Source organism: Hippopotamus amphibius, chromosome 8 (assembly GCF_030028045.1).
Source record: "Hippopotamus amphibius kiboko isolate mHipAmp2 chromosome 8, mHipAmp2.hap2, whole genome shotgun sequence".
In the NCBI taxonomy this organism is placed as follows: domain Eukaryota; kingdom Metazoa; phylum Chordata; class Mammalia; order Artiodactyla; family Hippopotamidae; genus Hippopotamus; species Hippopotamus amphibius.
Genome location: NC_080193.1, coordinates 137,068,393 through 137,091,629, shown reverse-complemented (window position 1 = coordinate 137,091,629; position 23,237 = coordinate 137,068,393). Strand labels below are relative to the sequence as shown.

The window sequence follows — 23,237 nt, the reverse complement described above, 5'->3', positions numbered from 1 at the left end:
CTTCATAGTATCTCCAAAAATTAAATGATCTAAATGCCCGTTAATAGTAAAATGCATGGTATATACAAACAAATGAACACTACACAATAACAAAAATGAATAACCCAAAACTACAGCCAAAAACACTGGTGAATCCCACTAACAATGTTGAGCAACAGATCAAGACACAAACACCTCCTGTATGACTTCATTTATAAAAAGCTCAAAAACAGAGACAGGGTGGGGAGCTGGCCGAAAGACCTGCGGCGGGTCAGCCTTGGTGGCCGTTCTGGCCTGGTCTTCCTCCGCGGCTGACTGAACGCTCAGTCCAGCACCATGGGGAAGCGGGACAATAGGGTGGCCTATATGAACCCAATAGCAATGGCCAGATCTAGGGGCCCAATCCAGTCTTCAGGTCCAATGATCCAAGATTATCTGAATCGACCAAGGCCTACCTGGGAAGAAGTGAAAGAACAGCTAGAAAAGAAAAAGAAAGGCTCCAAGGCATTGGCTGAATTTGAAGAAAAAATGAATGAGAACTGGAAGAAAGAACTAGAAAAACACAGGGAGAAATTGTTAAGTGGAAGTGAGAGCTCATCCAAAAAAAGATCTCTCTCTCATCTTCTTCATCAAGCTCTGATTCTTCCACCAGTTCTTCAGATTCTGAAGATGAGGATAAGAGACAAGGAAAAAGGAAAAAGAAAAAGAAGAGCCGTTCACATAAATCTTCTGCAAGTTCCATGTTAGAAACTGAATCAGACAGTAAGGATAGTTTAAAAAAGAAAAAGAAGCCAGAGGATGCAACTGAGAAAGAAAAGGATATTAAAGGACTCAGCAAAAAAAGAAAAATGTATCCCGAAGATAAACCTTTATCATCTGAGTCCCTTTCAGAATCAGATTATACTGAGGAGGTACGAGCAAAAAAGAAGAAAAGCAGTGAAGAACGGGAAAAAACAACAGAAAAAACAAAAAAGAGAAAGAAGCATAAGAAACACAGTAAGAAGAAGAAAAAGAAGGCTGCTAGTTCAAGTCCTGACTCACCATAATATTAAGAAGAATCAGGATTCATTTATAAAGAAAGTGCAATGTCTAAAGGAAATTTCAACTGTGAAAATTATGACATATTTACTAAAATGCATGAATTTTCTTGTTTTTAGAATTATTCCTGGACTATCAGTAGCCACTCAGATGCCACTGTGTGAAAGGGCCATAATTGTTGCCTGCTGCTTGAACATCTGTTTTTTTCTCTTCCAGTGCTTAGTAACTCTGGGAGATAGTACACTGCAGTCATACTAGTGGTTAAGATATTTGGGAATAAAGTTAATATTTTTGACTCAAAGTCTCTAATGATAAATCAACAGAAACTGAGTCTGGATACATCATTAAGATGTAATCAGAGATGACCAGATGACTCTAGTTAACATTTTTTGAAGTAGGGATTACGTTGATGCTTAAAAATCCTTACTCTGTAGATAAGTGTATTTTAATTTTTTCCCCTTGTATACTTTTATTTACCTGGGGAAGGACCTTTTAGGGGTGGGGTGTGGGTGTGGTTTGATATCACTTTAGCTAGCAGAATAGTGTGCCTTTATCCTCACACACCTTATTTTTGTGGACACAGTAGCCATGCTTCACGGGAGAGTCAGAGCTGGGTATGGTAGTCTTGCCCTTTACTGAGCTTAGTGACATCCTTGGACTCTGTTGTATGCTACTTTGAGTGAACCAGAGAAATAGCCTTTTGCAGCATGAGAGTGCCCCAAAAGCTCTGGGATTTACCTCCACTTCAATAATACTGAATGTTTTTTAGCATTAGAATGTGTTATAACATTTGAACTAATTTTGACTATACTTTGGCTTTGAAAAGGAATCATTTCAAATAGACACTGGTACTTTTTGAACTTGATAGCTAAAGATTCTAAAATGCATGTTTTATATTGTTGTCTTAACCAGTCGGGAAAATTTTATCTGACCAGTGATAGTTCTTTTATTTTTTGTATGAGTTTTGTTTAGGCTATAATGTTTAGCTTTTTATTAACTCCTTATTCTTGCTATCCTAAATTCCTTACTGTGTTTAACAGCATACTTGCCAAGATATTTAGCATGTAAAAAGCAGGTTTTTGATTTTTTTTTTTTTTTTAACAGCTTCATATTGAAGCTAAGACTTAACCATAAATAAGTTGAGTGGCAGGCCTGGTATGCTGTGTCTTGTTACATAAAACTATTGCCAGAATCTTAGTAAATACAATGTTTTAAAGGTTTGTCTTTGTATATTCACAACAGATTATAAGTTAAATTTAAGTGAGAATTACATATTTGCTTTTCCTGTGTCATATTTTACTAAGATTTTGTGCCTCATATCTCCTGCTGAATTGTTTACTAGTAATGTTAAAAAGAATTGATAAATCATTTTCACTTTACATTTTTATATAATCAGGTAACACAAAATATAATTTGATGTACAATTTTGCCTGTTACAGCGGGTGTACTAATTGTAGTGGTATATGCACAAAACATTTTGGCATGACAAGAAGCTAAATAAATAGCTATTTTACTTAAAAAAAAAAAAAAAGTTCAAAAACAGGCAAAACACCCAGTGTAAGAAAGACTAGAGATCATTTTGGGGAGAAGGTAGAGATAGTGACTGGGGGTGGGGACAAAGGGGGTTTCTGGAGTGCTAGCCAAGATAACAGTTACACAGATGTTTCTTTGTGAAAAATCACTGAGTTGTACACATGTTTCTGTTTTAACATTTATAAATACTTTTGTTATATTTTATATAAAACAATTTTTTTAAAAACTCATTGATATTCTTATATATCAGCCACATGGGAGTTAAATAGGAACAGAAAGCGAAAGCCATCAATAAACAGATGTGAAGTTATGTTTTCTATATTTACTTCATTTTTCGTAAAGTGTGTACACAATTTACCATCTAATAATGGAAAAATCCCAGGTCTAATTCAAGGGTTGTGCTAATTTATACAGTACCTTTGAGTACCATATTTTGAATAAGCATTTAATAAAGTATATGTCTTTAAGATTTATTTCTAGTGCTTATAGATTCATTATAATTTACATACACTTGTCATCTCTCCTGTTACCTTCTTTGTTGGGAGGCTGAGAGGCAAATTAACATTAAAGTGTTCTGAATTTCCCTCATTATCTTTTATATTTTCACTGACTTCAAGCTAATGCTTCAAACTTATTTTTAAACAACTCATCCATGTTCCCAGTTGAAAATATAATTTAAAATTATATAAGGTGAATGAAAGACGACGTTAAAAATAACAAGATGCAAAGTTTTAGCAGTATTCTGTCATCAGGGAATTGATTACAGTAGGAAGAAGAATTAATTAATCATCGCATTCTTATACAAACAATGTGTTAAATGCAATAACAAAAGTAGGTTGAACTTATTTGTAGGCATCAAAAGTTTTGTATAATTAAAGTATCACCACCACCACCATTACGACACAGCCATAATGGTCTATCTTTGAACTCACTCAGATACCACATTCCAATCTGGTGGACTCGACCCAGTCATTGCAGGCCTGTGACATGAGCATAATCTCTTTGGCTACAGTAAGGCCTACTCAGTTCTCCCTGGATGCAGCACTGATACAACCAGGTTCCCAACAACACTGCCTTACATGATTGGAACATATAATAAAGCAGGATTCTGTGCATGTTTCTCGAATACTGGAGGGACAAAATTTTTGAGTGCCAAAATTCAAACATTTACACTAAAATCTTTTTGTTAAATTTATCCTTGCTCCAGATATATGGGTCCAAATTATTCCATGTCTTCATAGACGCATACTCCAGTTTACAATATAAAACCTCCAGGATCCCAGCAGAGGAACCTGATGCTTCCTCACATTCTCCTCTATCTCATACCTTTTTGGAAGTTGAATTCTTAAGTTCAAAGCACCTGTAGGAATATCTTCCAAAGATTTTCTATGAAATCGTTCCAAGTAAAATAAGTATTTCTGAAGTGGTCAGAAATTTTCTTCAAAGCCTTCAGCATAGTAATCTCATATATTCACACTATGCTGAATATCAAAGCCCAAATCAAGGGGGATGGCGTTCATAACGTGCTTTCAGTCTCAGCATGTAACTGAGTACTTGATTATCAGTGCACTTGACTGGAATAGGAATAAAGGAAGATTATTAGTGCTGAAGAAACTGAAAAAAGTGAAGTCTAGGAAGTTCTACTGCTTAGAGACCACCAGGGTGCCAAACATTTGTCCCCGATAAAACAGACATTAGGTCTAAATGGCAATAAAGATACTCAGATGGTTGGGGGAGGAAGGAATAGGTGGCATCCAAAAAATAGTGACTGGCACATCAGAGAGAGAATCTGGGCTACCTGACTTATTGCCAAGTTTCACCAAATAAAGAGGCAGCAGTTTCTTAAGACCAACGGCTCTTGAACCTATCTGGATATTAAATCACCTGGGATACTTTCTAAAAAATACCAGTGCTAGAAAAACACCCAAGATCAATTAAATAAAAGTCTTTGAGTCTCAATATTTTTTAAAAGCTCCTCAGATGAGTCTAACATGCAACAAGATTTGACAAGCTATATTCCAGAGTTTGTCCAATTTTAATGTGCATGTAAGTTACCTAAAGTTATTTTTAATACACAGATTCTAATTCAGGAGGTCTGGGATGGGGCCTGAAATTCTGCATTTCTAACAACCTCAGATGTGGTGCTAATATTGCTGGCTCATGAACCAAACTTTGAATAGCAAAGTTGCTGGAACACTGGATCTCAACCTTGGTTGCACATTTGTATCACCTGGGGTGCTTTAAAAAATGCCTGTGCTTGGGTCCCACCCACAGAGATTCTGACAGGTACAGGTTTGGCCATCAAAATGTTTTTAAAACTCCCAGATGTAGTCAAGGTTGAGAACCACTATTCTAGAAAAGTTGACATAATGTATTCAGCTATGGAAAATAAGAATAAGATGACTTAGAGGGAACAAGCTTATTTTTGTTTGTTTATGAAACATTTCTAAGATAAACTCAAAGTAACGATTAAAGCTTACTCCAACAGATATTCCATTCCCTGAGTCTAAGAGGGAGTCTCTCCTAACTATACACAGATGGAGTAAGAGAAATCTACCCAGTTGTCTCTTTATTAATACTCCCAGGTTCTACTGCATGAAACAAAAAACCCTGAAAATGTGAGGGACACTTTCACACCTCCATACTCTGCCCACTGACTCAGAGACAACCATCTTTCTATCATGCTGGTGCAGGATACCCAGAGTACTTTTCTTTACACACTCCCCACCATCAATCATTCTACCTCTGGCAGAAGTGCATGGTATTTGGGGAAGTTTAATGCCCATAACTATGCACAGCAATGGAGACAGAGAATACTGATGGCAGTGTCTCTCTAAGCAATCTTGGGATATAGCTGGTCATGCATAGTATGGATATACTTTGCCTTGTAAAAAAGGTGAGTAAAAAGAAAAAAACTGGGAGCCTGTAAAAATGCCATAAATCAATGGAAAGTCAAAATAATCTCGATGGCCCCAAAGATCATGCCTCTGAAAATTATCTACTTCAGAATCAAAAGAAAATGTCCCAAAATAATGGGGATCATCAATAGACTAAAAACACAGACTCTATCAAGTAGGAAAAACAAAACCTAATCAGGACTTCCCTGGTGATGCAGTGGTTAAGAATCCGCCTGCCAATGCAGGGGACAAGGGTCCGGGAAGATGCCATATGCTGCAGAGCAACTAAGCCCATGCACCACAACTACTGAGCCTGCACTCTAGAGCCTACGAGCCACAACTACTGAGCCCATGTGCCACAACTACTGAAGCTCACGTGCCTGGAGCCTGTGCTCTGCAACAAGAGAAGCCACTGCAACGAGAAGCCTGCGTACCGCAAAGAAGAGTAGCCCCCACTCACCTCAACTAGGGAAAGCCTGCATGCAGCAACAAGGACCCAACACAGCCAAAAATAAGTAAATAAATTAATTAATTAAGCAAAAATCTAATCAGAAAAGAACAGGAGGAAATGTAAAGAAAATTGGATGAGATAAGAAAGAAATTTAAGAAAACTGAAGATGCAAGCACAAAATCAAAAGCCCTAATAGAAGTGGTGAAATGCAGAACTGATACTGCAGATAATCAAATGAATAATGAGAGACTAACCTTAAGCTACCAAAAAAAGGACAAAGAACAGATATCGTAAATCCAACATGCAGATATAATTCACAAAGAAGAGACCAAAGTAAGTGCAACAGAATCAGATAAGACAGGAAAATGTTCTCTAAGTGGAAAAATATCAGTGTATGCAGACTGGAAAGGCTTTTTAATATACTCACCATTAGGTCTATCTTAGCAAGTTTTCTTAAATAAAGGGATGCAAAAAAATGTCTATAAGCATTCAAGCTTATAGACAAACTTAAAAAATGAAAGAACATAAAGACTACAAATCTCTCTCTGCAATACTTAGCAAAACCAGATATTGAATAAAGCGATGTCTATAGAGTATTAAAAGTAAAATTGTTACCCCAAACTTCGTATGCTCACTTACCTCATATCTGAATACAACTGAATGGGAGAATGTGGGTTTGAGGCAGTTGGAAGCACAGATGATGAGAATAATCAAGTTGAGAAGAAGTCAACTGGATTGTAAATTGTGTAAATTTCCAGGTGAGAGGGAAATAAACATAACTGAAAAGAAAACTCCTTTATTGTATTAAGAGAAAAAAAACAGATAGTTGTAGATGTAGGCACAAGCTTATGTCTGCATGTTTAATAGGATGGAAGTTGAGGGAATTCTTTCTGGTGACATATTCTCCTTTTGAAGTAGAAAGCATCTGTTAGGTGACTGTGAAAAAGGGGGTGTTGGAGAATGGTGAAGATTAAAAAATAATTATTTCAAAAATTGAAAAAATGTAATAGAATTGGGAGGTGTTGAACATCCACTTGAGTAATGAATTTATTTATTTGGGGGGGGGGGTGGAGGGTTTTTTTTTTTTCTTTGGCCATACTGTGCAGCTTCAGGGATCTTAGTTCCCTGACCAGGGATCAAACCCAGCCCCAGCAGTGAAAGCACCGAGTCCTAATCACTGGACTGCCCGGGAATTCCCACTTGAGTAATGAGTTTAAATGGTTAAAATCTGCCCTGTTGAATGACTATGTCCTGCAGAGCATGTCAACTTGGGAGGCAGGGAGAAAGTAGGGACATGGAGGAACCCCAAGATAAATCTGGTTTTTAAAGTGGGGCTGAAGGTGTGAATAAAAATAAAACAGGGAAATTAAGGTATTTAGAGTACTAGCAAAAGTACTATTAAAATTACAGGCTATGAAATCAGAATAGGATGAGGAAATAAAGATAACATGGATAGAAAAAAAAGTAGAGAGGTCAAGTAGCTGAACAAGCAAATAAGGAGAGAAGCTGTGGTTAGAGAGCAAAATGAATGAGTACGTGAACAAGGTTCAGTGAAGGAGGTCATAGGAGGTGGGAAGGTCAGGAAACTGAAAGTCAGGTTCTTAATTATGTCATGTACACAGGTTCTCATGGCACTCAGGAATTGTTAACAACCTCCATATCACCATATTTTGATATTCTGTATACAGTTGACTCTTGAACAACGTGAGGATTAGGGGCACTGATCCTCCTTACAGTTGAAAATCCTCACATAATTTATAGTCAGTTGTATTTGGTTCCACATCCATGGATTCAACCAGCCACGGATAATGTAGTGATATAGTATTTACTATTGAGAAAAATTAATCTATAAGTAGACCCTCCCAGTTCAAACCTGTGTTGTTCAAGTGTCAACTGAATACTTTCAAAGGAAGAATATTCAAAATAGTAGAAAGTTCATATCCTAACAGTGAAATTTGGAGAGCATCAGCAATAGTGTAAATGGGAACTTAATAAAGGCATTTCCCCTTGGATTTCCAAACTACTTAGGACAATGACTATTACCTGTACAAATTATCAAGTTAATACAACTTAAGTGTATTTCCTCAATCACAAATCTAAGCCAATTGCACCTTCACAAAGCAGATGCACAAGAAAAAAATAGTAAACATTCTCCCACTTCTCCCCAATCTGCCCAAATCCTTTATAAAGGTATAAACAACTTTACGAGTATGAGGTATCACTGCTAATTATGAATTGTGCAAAAAGTATAATACTGCAATCATAAATTTAAGTAAAACAAAGAGAAAGATTCTTACCAAAGGAAGGTGACTCCCTTCCATCCTCTAGTCCCGAATCTCTCTCTCTGTCTCTCTTTCTGTGTTTATGACCACGATGCCTGTGACGTCGATGGCTTTTTCTTCCTCCCAGGGGCACATGAACGCCAATAAATAGTGTCCGATGACCTTTATCAGAAGTAAATACATAAATTAAATTATTCCAAGGCACAGAAGATGATTATTTACATGTTAATGGAAACAATTTAATTCAATCCAGCAAATAGTTTTTGAGTATTTACGATGTGATAAGCTTGGGGCTTGGCACTGTACTTTGATACACAGGTCTATCATAAACATCTACAATATTAATTATTTGGTTATACTATATTTTATAGCCACCATCAATTTATCAACTATCATAACAATCTGTCTATTACCAATAATTTATAATTATACTTTTTTCATTAAAAATTTTTTGTTCTATTTTCTCCCTACACTCAGCGAAACAGTTATCTTACCAGTTCCCTTCCCTTCACAGTTAACTCTGTGAAACAATCACTATCTCTAATAAAACAGTTTTCACCAAGGTCCTAGTAATGCCAAATCCTGTGGAGTTTTTTTAGCTCTACTGTCTCTGTGGCACTTGATACCATTGACCACTCTCTTCTCTATGATTTCACTTTCTTTTGGTCCTCCTTCTCCTCCTCTTCTTTTTTTCTCATATTAGTTTCCTTTTCTGGTTTTCCTTCTATTTTTTTCACTCAAGATTGGGATCCCTAGGATTTGACATCAGATCGTTTTCTTAGACTGCAGACTTATATATCCATCCATCCACCTATTAGACATATTCACCTGGACATCCTTCCCAAAGGCATGTCAAAGTCAACGTGTCCACGGAACTCATCCTTTTCTTTGTCCCCCAAGTATCTATCATCTATCTCAGTAAATGCACAATCTATCCAGTCATCTCAAAGGACATCCAATTTGTCACTAGGTCCTCTTTTACATCTCTTGAATCCATGCTGTCTTCAATATCCTTAGTGCTGCTGTCTTAATCTGACCCTCCTCTCTCACCAGGACTATTAGAACATTCTCCCTAGCATTTTCTTTTCTAATTCCAATCTTGTCCCACTTAATCCATCCTGAATACCGATGGCTTCTTTTTTCCGAATTGCTAATCCAACTACATTACTCCCCTGCTTTAAACTCATTGATTGCTTTCTGTTGCCTATAGGATAAAGTTTTTAGTACTCTGTAAAGCCAAACAATATCTGCCTGTTTCTTCAAGCAGGCTTCTAAATCCACTCTGCTACACACACTATAAGCCAGCGTGTGCCCTTTCATTCCTGAATTGCCGGGTGTTCTCAAGTCTCTCTTTTACTAACGCTGCTCTTATTCTTCCAACTGTATGAAACATCTTTGTCTTTCCTGATTACCTGATGAATACCTAACTCATCTCCCAAGTCTCAGTTCAAGGATTATGTCATCTTTGAAATTTTTCATACCTCCTCAGTCATGCAGATGACCATTTTTCCCCTTAGGATCCTCTAGTGCTTAATCAAATACACCAAAGCACAATAACTCTTGATTGTAGTTGTTTACTTACAGGTAGCTTTCTTATGAATCTTCTTTAGGGAAGGCTCATGTGTTAGTCATTTTGTATCTTTGGCACCTGACACAGTGCTTGGCATATAGCAGATGCCTAACAAATGTTTATTGAAATGAACAACTTATTGAGTGGTATTATGCTGAGTATCAGGGATACAACTATGAATGACATTATTTTATTCTTATACATCTGCAGGTTTCAGCCTTCTCCATCTTATGTAAAAAGTGGCATTCACAAGTGTGATATATTGCTCTGGGTATCCTCTGGACATATGTATTAGAATTACTGACAAGATGTGAACCCACCCCTCCAAACAAACATGCATTAATCTACACACTCGACAAAACTGCAAATTTCCAACATCATGATTCTAACAGAACTGGAACAAACAATCTAAAATATATACAGAAAAACTTGAAAGAAAAATAACCAGTATTATTTACAATGCCTAGATATGGAAGCAACCTAAGTGTCCATCAACAGATGAATATGTATGTGTATATATATTCACAAACATAATATTGAGCCAAAAATATATAATGCCCTTTATAAGGATTTAAAAATAGAAAAACTAAAATACATTGTTCAAGGATGTATACACAGGATGCACACTCAATGCAAAAGTTAGAATATTTGTTACTTTTGGCATAAAGAAAAATAGGAGTTGTGACTGGGGAGAGGCACGAGAAGAGCTTCTGGGGAGCTAAAAATGTCCTGTTTCATGATACAAGTTTTTGCTTTAAAAATATTTATTAAACTTTGTATATAAGCTTTCTGCATTTTTCTGTATGTATGCTTCATTTCACAATTTAAAATTTTTTAAAGAAACCAAAGGAAAAGAGTTTTAAGAAGGGGGCAGTTACCAGTTTATATGCTGTAAAGGAGTCAAACAAGATTAAGACTAAAAATTAGCCATTACAGTTGGAAATTAATGTTTATCTGTAACTTTCTTGACAGCAGTTTCAGTAAATAGGGAAATGGATAAAAATTTAGGAAATTTAGACAGTGACTATTTCCTAGAGCTAAACTTTAAAGATTGCAAAGGTTTCTAACAATTACTAATTAAGATAAGCATTCCCAGACAAAGATAAGGAGTACCATGGACCTGGCTGGCAAGTCCAGAGGGCATAGTTGGGAATAGTGAATACTGCCTTTGTTTGTGGAATGTGAATTTGATGGGAAATTGCCAGAAGTAACATCCTAAGAAGTTGCCAAGTCAAGGTTAAAATAAGCAATCTGAAATTATATCCAAATGTATTCAGAAAGGAAGAGGATGCCAAGACAACACAGCTGAACTCATGTCTTGAGAACATTAAATGCAAGGAAGACCAGTCTGAAGGAATTTCCTGAGGCAGAATTTTACAGAGCTGGTTAAAAAGTAAAGACTCATTTGGGTAAATAACTATGAGTATAATTGCTGGATTATATGGTAAGTTTATGTTTACCTTTGTTAGAAACTATCAGACTATCTTCCAAAGTGCTGTATCATTTTGCATTCCAACAAGCAAAGAATGAGAGTTGCTGTTACATCACATCCTCGTCAACATTTGGTGATGTCAATGTTTTGGATTTTAGCCATTCTAATAGATGTGTAATGGTATCTCATTGTTTTAATTTGCAGTTCCCTAAAGACATATGATGTTGACCATCTTTTCATATGCTTATTTACCATCTGTATATCTTCTTTGCTGAGATGTCTGTTCAGATCTTTTCTTATTTTGTAATTGGATTATTTGTTCTTGTATTGTTGAATTTTAAGAGTTCTTTGTATCTTTTGGATAACAGCCCTTTATCAGGTATCTTTTGCAAGTGTATTCTCCCAGTCTGTGGCTTGTCTTTTCAATCCTGTAACAGTATCTTTCACAGAGCAGAATTTGTAGTTTAAAGAAGTCCAATTTACCAATTTTTCTTTCATGGATTGTGCTTTATGGCGTTGTATATAAAAAGTCATCATTAAACTCAAGGTCACCTAGATTTTCTCCTATGTTATCTTCTAGAAGTTGTATAATTTTGTTTTACATTTAGGTAAATGATCCATTTTGGGTTAATATTTGTGAAAGGTGTAAGGTCTGTGTCTAGATCCTAATCTCAGTACTAATTTCCTCACTAGGCATTTGTCCCAGTGAGTTGAAACTGATGCCCGCAGAAGACCCTGAGCACAAATGTTTATAGCAGCTTTACTCATAACTGTCAAAAAATTGGAAACAACCAAGATGTCCTTTAATAGGTGAATGAATAAATAAACCATGGCACATCTATACAATGGAGTATTAATCAACAACAACAACAAGACATGGAGGAACCTTAAATGCACATTAATAAGTGAAAGAAGTCAATGAAAAAGCTACACACACTCTAAGATGTTAACCAGTATATGACATTCTGGAAAGGGTAGAACTATAGAGACAATTAAAAATACCAGAGATTCCAAAGGTTCAGGGAGTGGGGTTATGGATGAATAGGTGGAGCACAGGGCATTTTTAGAGAAGTGACACTATCCTGTATGACACTATCCTGTATGACACTGTAATGATAGATATGCAACATTATACATTTGTCAAAACCCATAGAAATATACAAAACAAAGAGTAAATCCAAATGTCAGCTATGGAGTTTAGTTAATAATAATCTATTGACAACAGGGCAGACAGCAGTATCAAGCAGTATCAGCAGTATTTTCGTCTTGTGGAACTGAAAACCACAGCCACAGAAAGATAGAGAAAATGAAAAAGCAGAGGACTTTGTACCAGATGAAGGGACAGGATAAAACCCCAGGAAAACAACTAAATGAAGAGGAGATAGGCACCCTTCCAGAAAAAGAATTCAGAATAATGATGGTGAAGGTGATCCAGGACTTTGAGAAAAGACTGGATGCAAAGGTCGAAAAGTTTAGCAAAGACCTAGAAGAATTAAAGAGGAAACAAACAGAGATATGCAACATAATAACTGAAATGAAAAATACACTAGAAGGAACCAATAGCAGATTAACTGAGGCAGAAGGGCAAAGAAGTGACCTGGAAGACAGAATGGTGAAAATCACTGATGCAGAAATGAATAAAGAAAAAAGAATGAAAAGAACTGAAGACAGCCTAAGAGACCTCTGGGACAATGTTAAACGCACCAACATTAGCATTATAGGGGTCCCAGAAGGAGAAGAGTGAGATAAAGGACCTGAGAAAATATTGGAAGAGATTATAGTTGAAAACTTCCCTCACATGGGAAAGGAAATAGCTACCCAAGTCCAGGAAGCACAGAAGAGTCCCAGGCAGGATAAACCCAAGGAGAAACACTCCAAGACATATAGTAGTCAAATTGACAAAAATTAAAGACAGAGAAAAGTTATTAAAAGCAACAAGGGAAAAACAACAAATAACATTCAAGGGAACCCCCATCAGGTTAACAGCTGATTTCTCAGCAGAAACTCTGCAAGTGAGAAGGGAGTGGCATGATATATTTAAAGTGATGAAAGGGAAGAACCTACAACCAAGAATACTCTACCCAGCAAGGATCTCACTCAGATTCGCCGGAGAAATCAAAAGCCTTACAGACAAGCAACAGCTAAGAGAATTCAGTACCACCAAACCAGCCCTACAACAAATGCTAAAGGAACTTCTCTAAGTGGGAAACATAAAAGAAGAAAAGGACCTACAAAAACAAAAACAAAAACAAAACAATTAAGAAAATGGTAATAGGAACATACATATCAATAATTACCTTGAATGTAAATGGACTAAATGCACCAACCAAAAGACACAGGCTGGCTGAATGGATACAAAAACAAGACCCATATATATGCTGTCTCCAAGAGACCCACTTCAGACCTAGGGACACATACAGACGGAAAGTGAGGGGATGGAAAAAGATGTTCCATGCAAATGGAAATCAAAAGAAAGCTGGAGTAACAATAGTCACATCAGACAAAATAGACTTTAAAATAAAAAATGTTACAAGAGAAAAGAAAGGACATTACATAAAGATCAAAGGATCCATCCAAGAAGAGGAGATAAACAATTATAAATATATATGCACCCAATATAGGAGCACCTCAATACATAAGGCAAATGCTAACAACTATGAAAGAGGAAATGCAAGGCAGAAATAGAGACACAGATGTAGAGAACAAACCCATGGACACCAAGTGGGGAAAGTGGGGAGGGTTGGGGGGGATGAATTGGGAGATTGGGATACCAAATTGTACACTCTAAATACATGCTGTTTATTGTCTGTTAACTGTATCTCAATAAAAGTACTTTAAAATAAATAAATAAATAAATTGTACTGGGTAAAAAAATAATAATCTATTAATATTGGTTCATCAATTGTAACAAATGTACACTAATGTAAAGTGTTAATAATGGGGAAACTATATGCAGGGGAGAGAAGGAGCATATGGGAACTCTGTACAATCTCTCCAAACCTAAAACTGCTCTAAAAAGTAAAGTCTTAGTTTTTAAAAAAACTGTGTTTTCATGGTAATATATTTTAGGAAAATATGTAAATATGAGATACCTTCATGATGGCAGGGGGGCACTTGTGTGTCTGTGAACATTTTGGGAAAACTAAGAGGAAACTGAGTTGGAAATCCATTTAGCTTGGATTTAAAGGAACATATTTATGTGATTCACAATCACTTCCATATATGAATAAATTATTGTTAGCTATCCTGACTGTCCTGAAGTAGAAATAGTTTCCAGTGGTCTGGTACTCACAGTGCTAAATTCACCTGACATTGTGACACAAACGTTCAGGGCTGAACGTCAAAGGGTTCAATAAGAATTAATTTTATATCATGCTTTTAAAAACCCCAAATTAATAAAAATACAGATAATTTGGATATGAATATATTTTGAATAAGTGAGAATGGAACAATGTGCTATTAAGAGAAAAGATTTTTTTGAAATAAGCACAGAACTCGAGAATTTATTCAGGATTTGCCTGTATGCCAGTTGAGGGAAAATACAGTTTCCACATTAGAAAAACAAAGAGTTCTTTAAAGGTAATACTGCTTTCTGAACACAAATCTTGCTAACAAGTCCTGGATTTTTTGACACAAATTGTATGGAACTATCTTGTCGAGCAGGTCCAGAATTATTGTAAATATTTTCATGATATGAGAAATATCAGTACTGAAACAACACTTTATGTGGCCCTGGTCATAGTATACTAAGTGTTTACAAAATGCAGTGAGGAAAGAGACGCATTTGGGGATGGAAAGGAATCTTACTATGATTAACAATAATACTAATTAACTACTCTCCTTTATTTATCTGGCAGGGAAGGGGTCAAGCTATCTACTCTTGTAGAGAACTGTGTGTTTTTTCCGTGAAATGAATATAACACAGCTGGTGCATAATTACTGAGTTGTTACAGCCATTTATTTAGATGTGTCAATCATGGGAAAAGGTCAAGTACATTAAGCCGAATAAGCATGTGATCTTTAATTCCATGGAGACTCTAACAGAGTCAGAAAACACAACAAGGCATCATTTATCATAACATATCAAAGAATTCTAAGTCCAACAGAATTCTCTGCTGAGGGCGAGCAATAGCGAGAAAGAAAAGAGACCAAGAGGGTGTGAGTGAGCGTGTCTGTGCCTTGCAAAGAGATACTATTAAGCTATTTACTGCACTGTTGTTTCTTGTGTTGTTTTGCTGAAAGAATAAAAAAGTCACACCAATGCTGGTCATAGTCACCTGACCCTAGGGCCATATTTGCAATTATTACAAAACAAAGGGCCACATGACTGTGACTATTCTATACAGAAAATAAAAGTCTTGAAAGTGCTGAAGTTGTTCATCAAAGGAACCATAGTCTGAGATTTACTAGTTTAGAAGATACTGCGGCATATTTTTAAAAAATACTATTTCTTATAAGTTTATAACACTATCTTGAGCAAAACATAGCCACTAAATTACTTTATATCTTGAGATAGCAGTGTTATTTTTCATCTTAGAGCATAATAAGCCTCAACATTTCTTGAATAAATAAATGAATGCTAATAATATGTATTTTCTACAGAAAAAAAGAAAGAAAAGACAGGAGAATTCCCCATTTTGATAGGTTGTAAGACAGCTTGAAGTTGTATGTTTACAGTGCTCAAAGAGAGGCTAATACAAATCAGTCAATAAACAGGATAATAAGAAATGCTTATAAGATACCATCCTTGCACTTAAAGATATCCATTCAATTGCTCAAAAATTAAGTTCAACAAAGAGGACATCAGGAAATGATACAAATAAAAGGCAGAAAACAATAACAATCTGCATCTAATTTTCTTGTGTTGTATCAGGCATGAAATGCTGTAGGAGTTCATAAATAGAGGAAACCAAAGATAACCTGGGTAATTAAGGAAGGTTTCAGGGAACCGGTCTTAAAACTGGTTTCGGATTAGCAGAGGAGTGGGAAATCTTGAAAAAAAAGATAATGTGAACAAAAACAGAAGAACAATTTTGGGTGATAATGTGAGGTGCATGTTAGAGCAGAGGGAAAATATGGTGAGACAGAGCATGTATTTTTATAATCACAAAAGCTTGCAATTTCACTATTATTTTAAAACATTTATGTTTATTGTCTTATTTTACAAGGAAGAGGGAGAAAAGGCATCAACATATGTTCTGGGATACTTTAAAAAAAATGAATGCAAAGGATAAAGTGGTACTCCCCAACTCTTCAACCTCATTTTAATTAAACTATGATTTCCGAACAGTCCTGCCGCTTTGCTTCAGGGAAATAGGTAAAAAATGAGCAAGAGTGTAAAACTGTAAAATTTTCCAGATTTAGTTTTGCCTTGTATTAATCTGAAAGACATGTGCACGTATACAAAGTGGCTCATTCTGGGAATTGTGGTAATTAAGGACAGAACGGTTGCTTGGAAAAACTAAAGACTTGTTGAGGAAAAAAACAGATTTCCATGAAAACAGTTGATGGAATTCAACTGTGAAACTGAGGGAATGAAACAATTAAAACATCTGGATGGAAAATACTTGGCATTTCTGCATAGCTGTTTACAAACAATAAATAGTGTTGCAGATTTTTTTAATGGCCACAATAGTTTAGCAGCTTCTCCCACAGAACAGGTAGAATCTATTCTTATAATCCTTGAATCCCAGCTTGACCATATGACTCATTTTGACCATTGGGACATTAGCACATGTGATACAAACAAAGACTTAGAGAGAGCTTGTGCCCTGATTTTTCCCTCTACTGCTTCTGGGGACTCTTATGCCACCATGTAATCAGATGCATCAAATCTATCTAATTTTATCACATACAATTGCCAGTATACATTCTCTTAGCACCTTATATTTCTTATAAAATTTTTCAAAGTTTTGATTAAATAACTAATTGTATAATTAGGTATATAGTGTCTATGATAGGTTCTATAGGCAGTAATATGATCTGTCTAATCACGTTCACATTCCCAGTACCTGGCATATTAAAAGCTCGAGAAGACAAGACAAGAAGACAATCCTCAGAATGGGAGAAAATATTTGCCAATGAAGCAACTGACAAAAGATTAATCTCCAAAATATATAAGCAGCTCATGTGGCTCAATATCAAAAAAGAAAATAACCCAATCCAAAAATGAGCAGAAGACCTAAATAGACATTTCTCCAAAGAAGACATGCAGATGGCTAACAAACACATGAAAAGATGCTCAACATCAGTAATCATTAGAGAAATGCAAGTCGAAGCCACAATGAGGTATCACCTCACAGCAGTCAGAATGGCCACCATCACAAAATCTAGAAACAAAAATAAATAAATGCTGGAGAGAGTGTGTAGAAAAGGGAACCAACCTGCACTGTTGGTGGGAATGTAAATTGGTACAGCCACTATGGAAACAGTTTGGAGGTTCCTTAAAAATCTAAAAATAGAACTACCATATGACCCAGCAACCCCACTACTGGATATATACCCTGCGAAAACCATAATCCAAAAAGAAACATGTACCACAATGTTCATTGCAGCATTATTTACAACAGCCAGGACATGGAAGCAACCTAAATGCCCATCAACAGATGAATGGATAAAGAAGATGTGGCATATACATACAATGGAATATTACTCAGCCATTAAAAGGAATGACATTGAGTTATTTGTAGTGAGGCGGATAAACCTAGAGTCTGTCATACAGAGCGAAGTAAGCCAGAAAGAGAAAAACAAATACCATATGTTAACTCGTATATATGGAATCTAAAAAAGTGGTACTGATGAACCCAGTGACAGGGCAAGAATAAGATGTAGATGTAGAGAACAGACTTGAGGACATGGGGTAGGGGGTGAAGGGGAAGCTGGGATGAAGTTAGAGAGTAGCATTGACATATATACACTACCAACTGTAAAATAGATAGCTACTGGGAAGCTGCTGCATAACACAGGGAGATCAACTCAATGATGGGTGATGACTTAGACGGGTGGGATAGGGAGGGTGGCAAGGAGTCATGGGAGGGAGGGGATATGGGGATGTATGTATAAATACAGCTGATTCATTTTGTTGTATAGCAGAAACTGGTACAAGAGTGTAAAGCAATTATACTCTAATAAAGAGCTAAAAAGTAAAGCTCAATAAGTTTTGAATGAATAACTGAATGACAGAAAATTCAATTTTTTTTACTCTTTTTACTCATTTTATGCTGGAGTGGCTGGAAAATTCAAAAACCGGCTCGGAGAGAAGGAGAGAAAACCTTGAGGAAGATAGGATTTGCATTGACAAGTGAAAAATAGATAGCATGCCTTGTAAAGGGAGGCACAGGCACAGAGAGGGTCCAGAGACACATATAACTTGTTTTTATCAGGAAGTAAACAGAATCTTCATTTCCTTAAACATCCATTGCCTAATGCATGCTGTATTCATTAAATGCTTTATTCATTGCTCATGAATAAACATGTATTTATGCTGGCATATAGAAACTACGTTTCTTATTTTTTTTTAATTTTACAGGAAATTTTAGATGAAGACAATGACTATTCCCGACAGCATCTGTGTGCTGGAACTGGTTTACACCAGTTCACCAGAGCTAGTTGTGCACATCTCTTCCTAACTTTGGGTTCAGTGAAAACACTTTGGAGATGGGAAAGCAGCCATGAAAACTGGCAAATGCTATAAATTAAGGCTATGGAGGAGAGAGGGAGGGAGAGCTATCAGAACACCGTTGCCTGGTGCCTGGTGGGGACATAAAAATGGAACTGCCTAATTTTTAAGTTGTTGACAATTTTATCTACTCATAAGTAATCTGATCAAATTACCTTAAGAAAGCTGACTTCACTTTCTAGAAAAATCCACTTGTGCAGTTCTGTAATTACACGGATATTTAGTAAGCACCCACTTCTGAGTGAAGAGAATAAAATAATTATTTTGGGCAATGCAAAAGCACAGAGCTAAGATGATGTGGAAAAGTGAAATTAAGGGGCATCCATTTTCATCCTCTCATTTATATAGAATCCTTAGAGCCTCTTAGGAAGAAGGGACACTGAACCCAAATCCCTTTGCTTTGATATTTAAAGTCATTAAATCACTTCTGAAGGAGTATGGTGCCCTAAATGAAGACAAGCAAGGATCACTTCCACTCCCCACTGGGAAGAAACACCATTGATGAGAGGAGAGTCTGGACCCTTTTCCCAACTCAACAGCAGCCACTAGATTAGTGTGTATGTGTGTGTGTGTGTGTGTGTGTGTGTGTGTGTGTGTGTGTGTGTGTGTGTGTGTGAGTTTTTCTGATTTTAGGCCCATCATGTGACTTATGCTAAAGGCCTTTCTGACAAAGTCACTTGGGTACTAAGGAGCTTACTCTGAATGAGGAAAGGAGATGCATGTGTGCCCTTACAATAAGGGAAGTGAAAAACTTGAAGTATAACACTTAAGGCTCAAGGCAGGTTTTGGTATGTACGTACGCGGAAGACGAGGTTGTGTAGCTGACTATACGGAAGGATCAAAAGCATTAGTGGACAGGGCCTTGCACCAAATGATAGTGGGTAGTCATAAACTCCAGTGCAACTTGCATCACACCAACCCCCTGGATGCCACCAGACTTCTACTTGTGGTAGAAGATACTGAGACTAATAGGATAAGGTCTCAAGTGTTAAACACTTACTGAGATCAACCATGAGGGGGCATATCTAGTTTATAAGGTCGATATTTTTCCCTTTTTTTTTCACTGCTGTATTATTAGTACCTGGAGCAGTGTCTGGCATTTAACAATAGGCATTCAATAAAGTTGGAGGAATAAATGAATTAATGAATCTTAAGTCCCATTAATTCTTACTGAGGGTGGCAACAGGTTAGAGATATTAAGGGCTGATTAAACCATTTAGTCTAAATAACCCTATGGAACCTTGGAAGAAGAACCCCAGGAGGAATGCCATACTTTCAGAATATCAGGTAGGTGGTTCCTCTGGGTTATTATATTGTCAATGTTAACCAAATATGACCTAATTTTATATCTCAAGATGATAAAGTCAGACATATACTTCCCATTAAAAAATTTGTATTTGATGATATTTTTTGCCACATCTACCCTACTTCAAATTTCTTTCTTCCTCAAGAAAGGTAAAGAATAAGTTTCTGCAGTTTTCAAGAGGCAAGAATCATTAATAGGACATTTTTAAAACCCTTCATTTATACAGAGTGAGCAGTCCTTTTCAAATTCAAAACTAACGAACTTTTCTTGTCAGTCAGAGAACTGAAAAACTTCAAGGTATTTAAATATTAAGCAAAGTTAACATGAAATTTAAATTTTAAAGCATACTCTAGAAGTTCACTTAAAGATCATAGAATTTAGAGCTGGAAAATTCTTTAGAGAGCACTTAATTGAGACTTCTCATTTTCACATGTGAAATAAACAGGAGTTAAAGAAGTTAACCCAACATTTCTAAAACTGAACATTTCTAAGTAGTCATATCCAATAGGGGAATCTTAACAACTTAGTTTATTTACCTCATACAAAACTCTACTGTTTCCATATAACATAAAATGATGGTATAGTTCATCTCCCATATAACAGTCTTTCAAATACTCTAAGTTAGCAGTCACGTTCTTTGTACATATTCCCTTAGCATTTTCCTCAGCTAATATTTGTATAAGATGACCTCTGCTTTGGTTACAGTCATCTTCTTCAGTGTGTCTACCTTAGGTATATTCATTGTGCAAAAGTCCACAAGACACACATGGAACATTTTGGATACATCCCAATGGACTCCTACAGCACTTAGAGGTGGAAATAACATTCCAAGAAGTGAATCATCCAGAGAGAGAATGAAAAACAAGAAGAAAAAGAAATCAAGGACAGATATAGAAAGAAGCCAACGGTTAAAAGATAGATGAGAATTGTCAAAGCTTTGAAGAAATAGATGAAACTTCTTACATTATATCTATGGGAGTGTAAAACATAGATCGAAATTTTTAACTCTATAACTTTTTAAAATTAATTAATTAATTTATTTTATTGGCTGTGTTGGGTTGGGTCTTCATTGCTGCACACGGGCTTTCTCTAGATGTGGTGAGCAGGGGCTACTCTTCGTTGTGGTGCGTGGGCTTCTCATTGCAGTGGCCTCTCTTGTTGCAGAGCACGGGCTCTAGGTACATGGGCTTCAGTAGTTGCAGCACATGGGCTCAATAGTTGTGGCTCATGGGCTCTAGAGCACAGGCTCAATAGTTGTGGCACACGGGCTTAGTTGCTCTGTGGCATGTGGTATCTTCCTGGGGCAGGGATCGAACCTATGTCCCCTGCATTGGCAGGCAGATTCTTACCCACTGCGCCACCTAGGAAGTCCCTAACTCTATAACTTTTTGACCCAGTGATCCTCCTGAGAGTTATATCAGTAAAGTCCATAAAAATACATATACAATAATTCAGAGCAGCTTTATTTAAAAGAGATAAATGAGAAACAAAATGTACATTGATAAGGGATTGGTTAAATAAAGCATGGTACAATCATGCAATGAAATACTAAGTATAATTAAAATGAACAATATCAATATTAACATGGAATGATGTTGATTTTTTTAATGAAAAGAGAGTAGTTTAAAAGATTACAAATTGTACCATAATTTCACTTATACGTAATTTAGTTATAATTACATCTTTATGGTACATAATTAAATTATATTCTTTTATAATATTAATTGTGTAATTCTGTTCAGAAATATTAATTGTATTGCTTCTAAGTGGTAGGTTTTGGGGGTTCTTTTGTTTGCCTTCTTTATACTTTTTTTATATTTCTTGGATTTTTCTAACTCAAAATAATTTTTTGTTCTAAAATAGTTTTAAAACAACAAAACTACTTTAATTTTGGGAAAAAACATAGAAATGTCAGGCAGAGTAAGAGGGGCCAGTGGATAAAATAGGAAAAAATACCAAGGAAGACCACTCTGAGAAGAGAAGCCAAGGGAAGGGGTATGAGAGAAGAGAAGGAAGATCTAAAAACAAAGATATAGTTAAAAGTTTTGTAAGCAACTGAGAATTTAAAAGGGCTGACAACAGGGGATCACTGTAGTTGGCAATTAAGAGCACTTTTTAAATAGATAGAATGCATATCAATAAAGCTTAAGAGAAAATTAAAGTAAGATAGCATGAGAGAAACAGTATTTCAACTAAGTAAACATGACTTTCATTTTCATGATCAGTACTGTTATTAGCTTCATTGGTGTTGCAGACACTATAGTTTTGTATTAATCACTGTGATATCATAAAATGCTTTCCTGCCAAATTGTCATCTAATTAAATAACAGCAATTTATCATTACATGAAAAAATTGAGTTATGCAAAGGAAAAAATAGGTACAATTCTAAGTAATTTAGCTAGCTATTAGAAATCCTTTTGCTAATAAGACTGTAATACTTTTTTTCAGAGATGCTCCAAAGGTAATTTAGAAGCAGTTCTGAAAGTAGTTAAAAAAGAATATTCATAGCCAAGATATGGAAGCAATCTAAGTGTCCATCAACAGATGAATGGACAAAAGAACACGTGGTGTATATACATATATATACACACATATATATAATGTATAATATGCATAATGAAATATATCTCATCCATAAAAAAGAATGAAGTTGTGCCATTTGTAGCAATGGAGATGAGTTTACCTAGAGAGCGTTATGCTTAGTGAAATAAGTGAGAGAAAGACAAATACTCGTTGTTATCATTTATATGTGGAATCTAAAAAATAAAACCAATGAATATATATAACAAAACAGAAACAGACTCACAGATATACAGGACAAACTAGTGGTTACCAGCAGGGTGAGGGGTAAGATGGGGTACAGGATTGAGATACCAACTACTATGTATAAAATAGATAAACAAGATATATTGTACAGCCCAGGGAAATATAGCCACTATTTTGTAATAATGTTAAATGGAGTATCGTCTATAAAAATATTGAATCACTGTGTTATACACCTGAAACTAATATAATGTTGTAAGCCAACTATACTTCAACAAAAGCAATATTCATAATGTTCCTGCTGCAG

The 23,237-nt window shown here is 35.9% G+C and overlaps 2 protein-coding genes across 2 annotated transcripts in view; one reads left to right on the top strand and one right to left on the bottom strand.

Moving 5' to 3' along the window:
- SLC4A10 (solute carrier family 4 member 10) overlaps nucleotides 1-23,237 on the bottom strand; it is a 293,828-nt gene that overhangs the window by 156,257 nt on the left and 114,334 nt on the right. The window contains exon 3 of the mRNA XM_057745435.1: nucleotides 8,196-8,342. Coding sequence (XP_057601418.1) covers nucleotides 8,196-8,342 — 147 coding nt within the window. The remainder of the gene's footprint in view (nucleotides 1-8,195; nucleotides 8,343-23,237) is intronic.
- Nucleotides 236-1,498, top strand: LOC130858628 (protein FAM133B-like). Its single transcript, XM_057745434.1, is given in 2 exon segments — nucleotides 236-589; nucleotides 592-1,498. Coding segments are annotated over 2 exon segments (708 nt in total). The 5' UTR covers nucleotides 236-315; the 3' UTR covers nucleotides 1,026-1,498.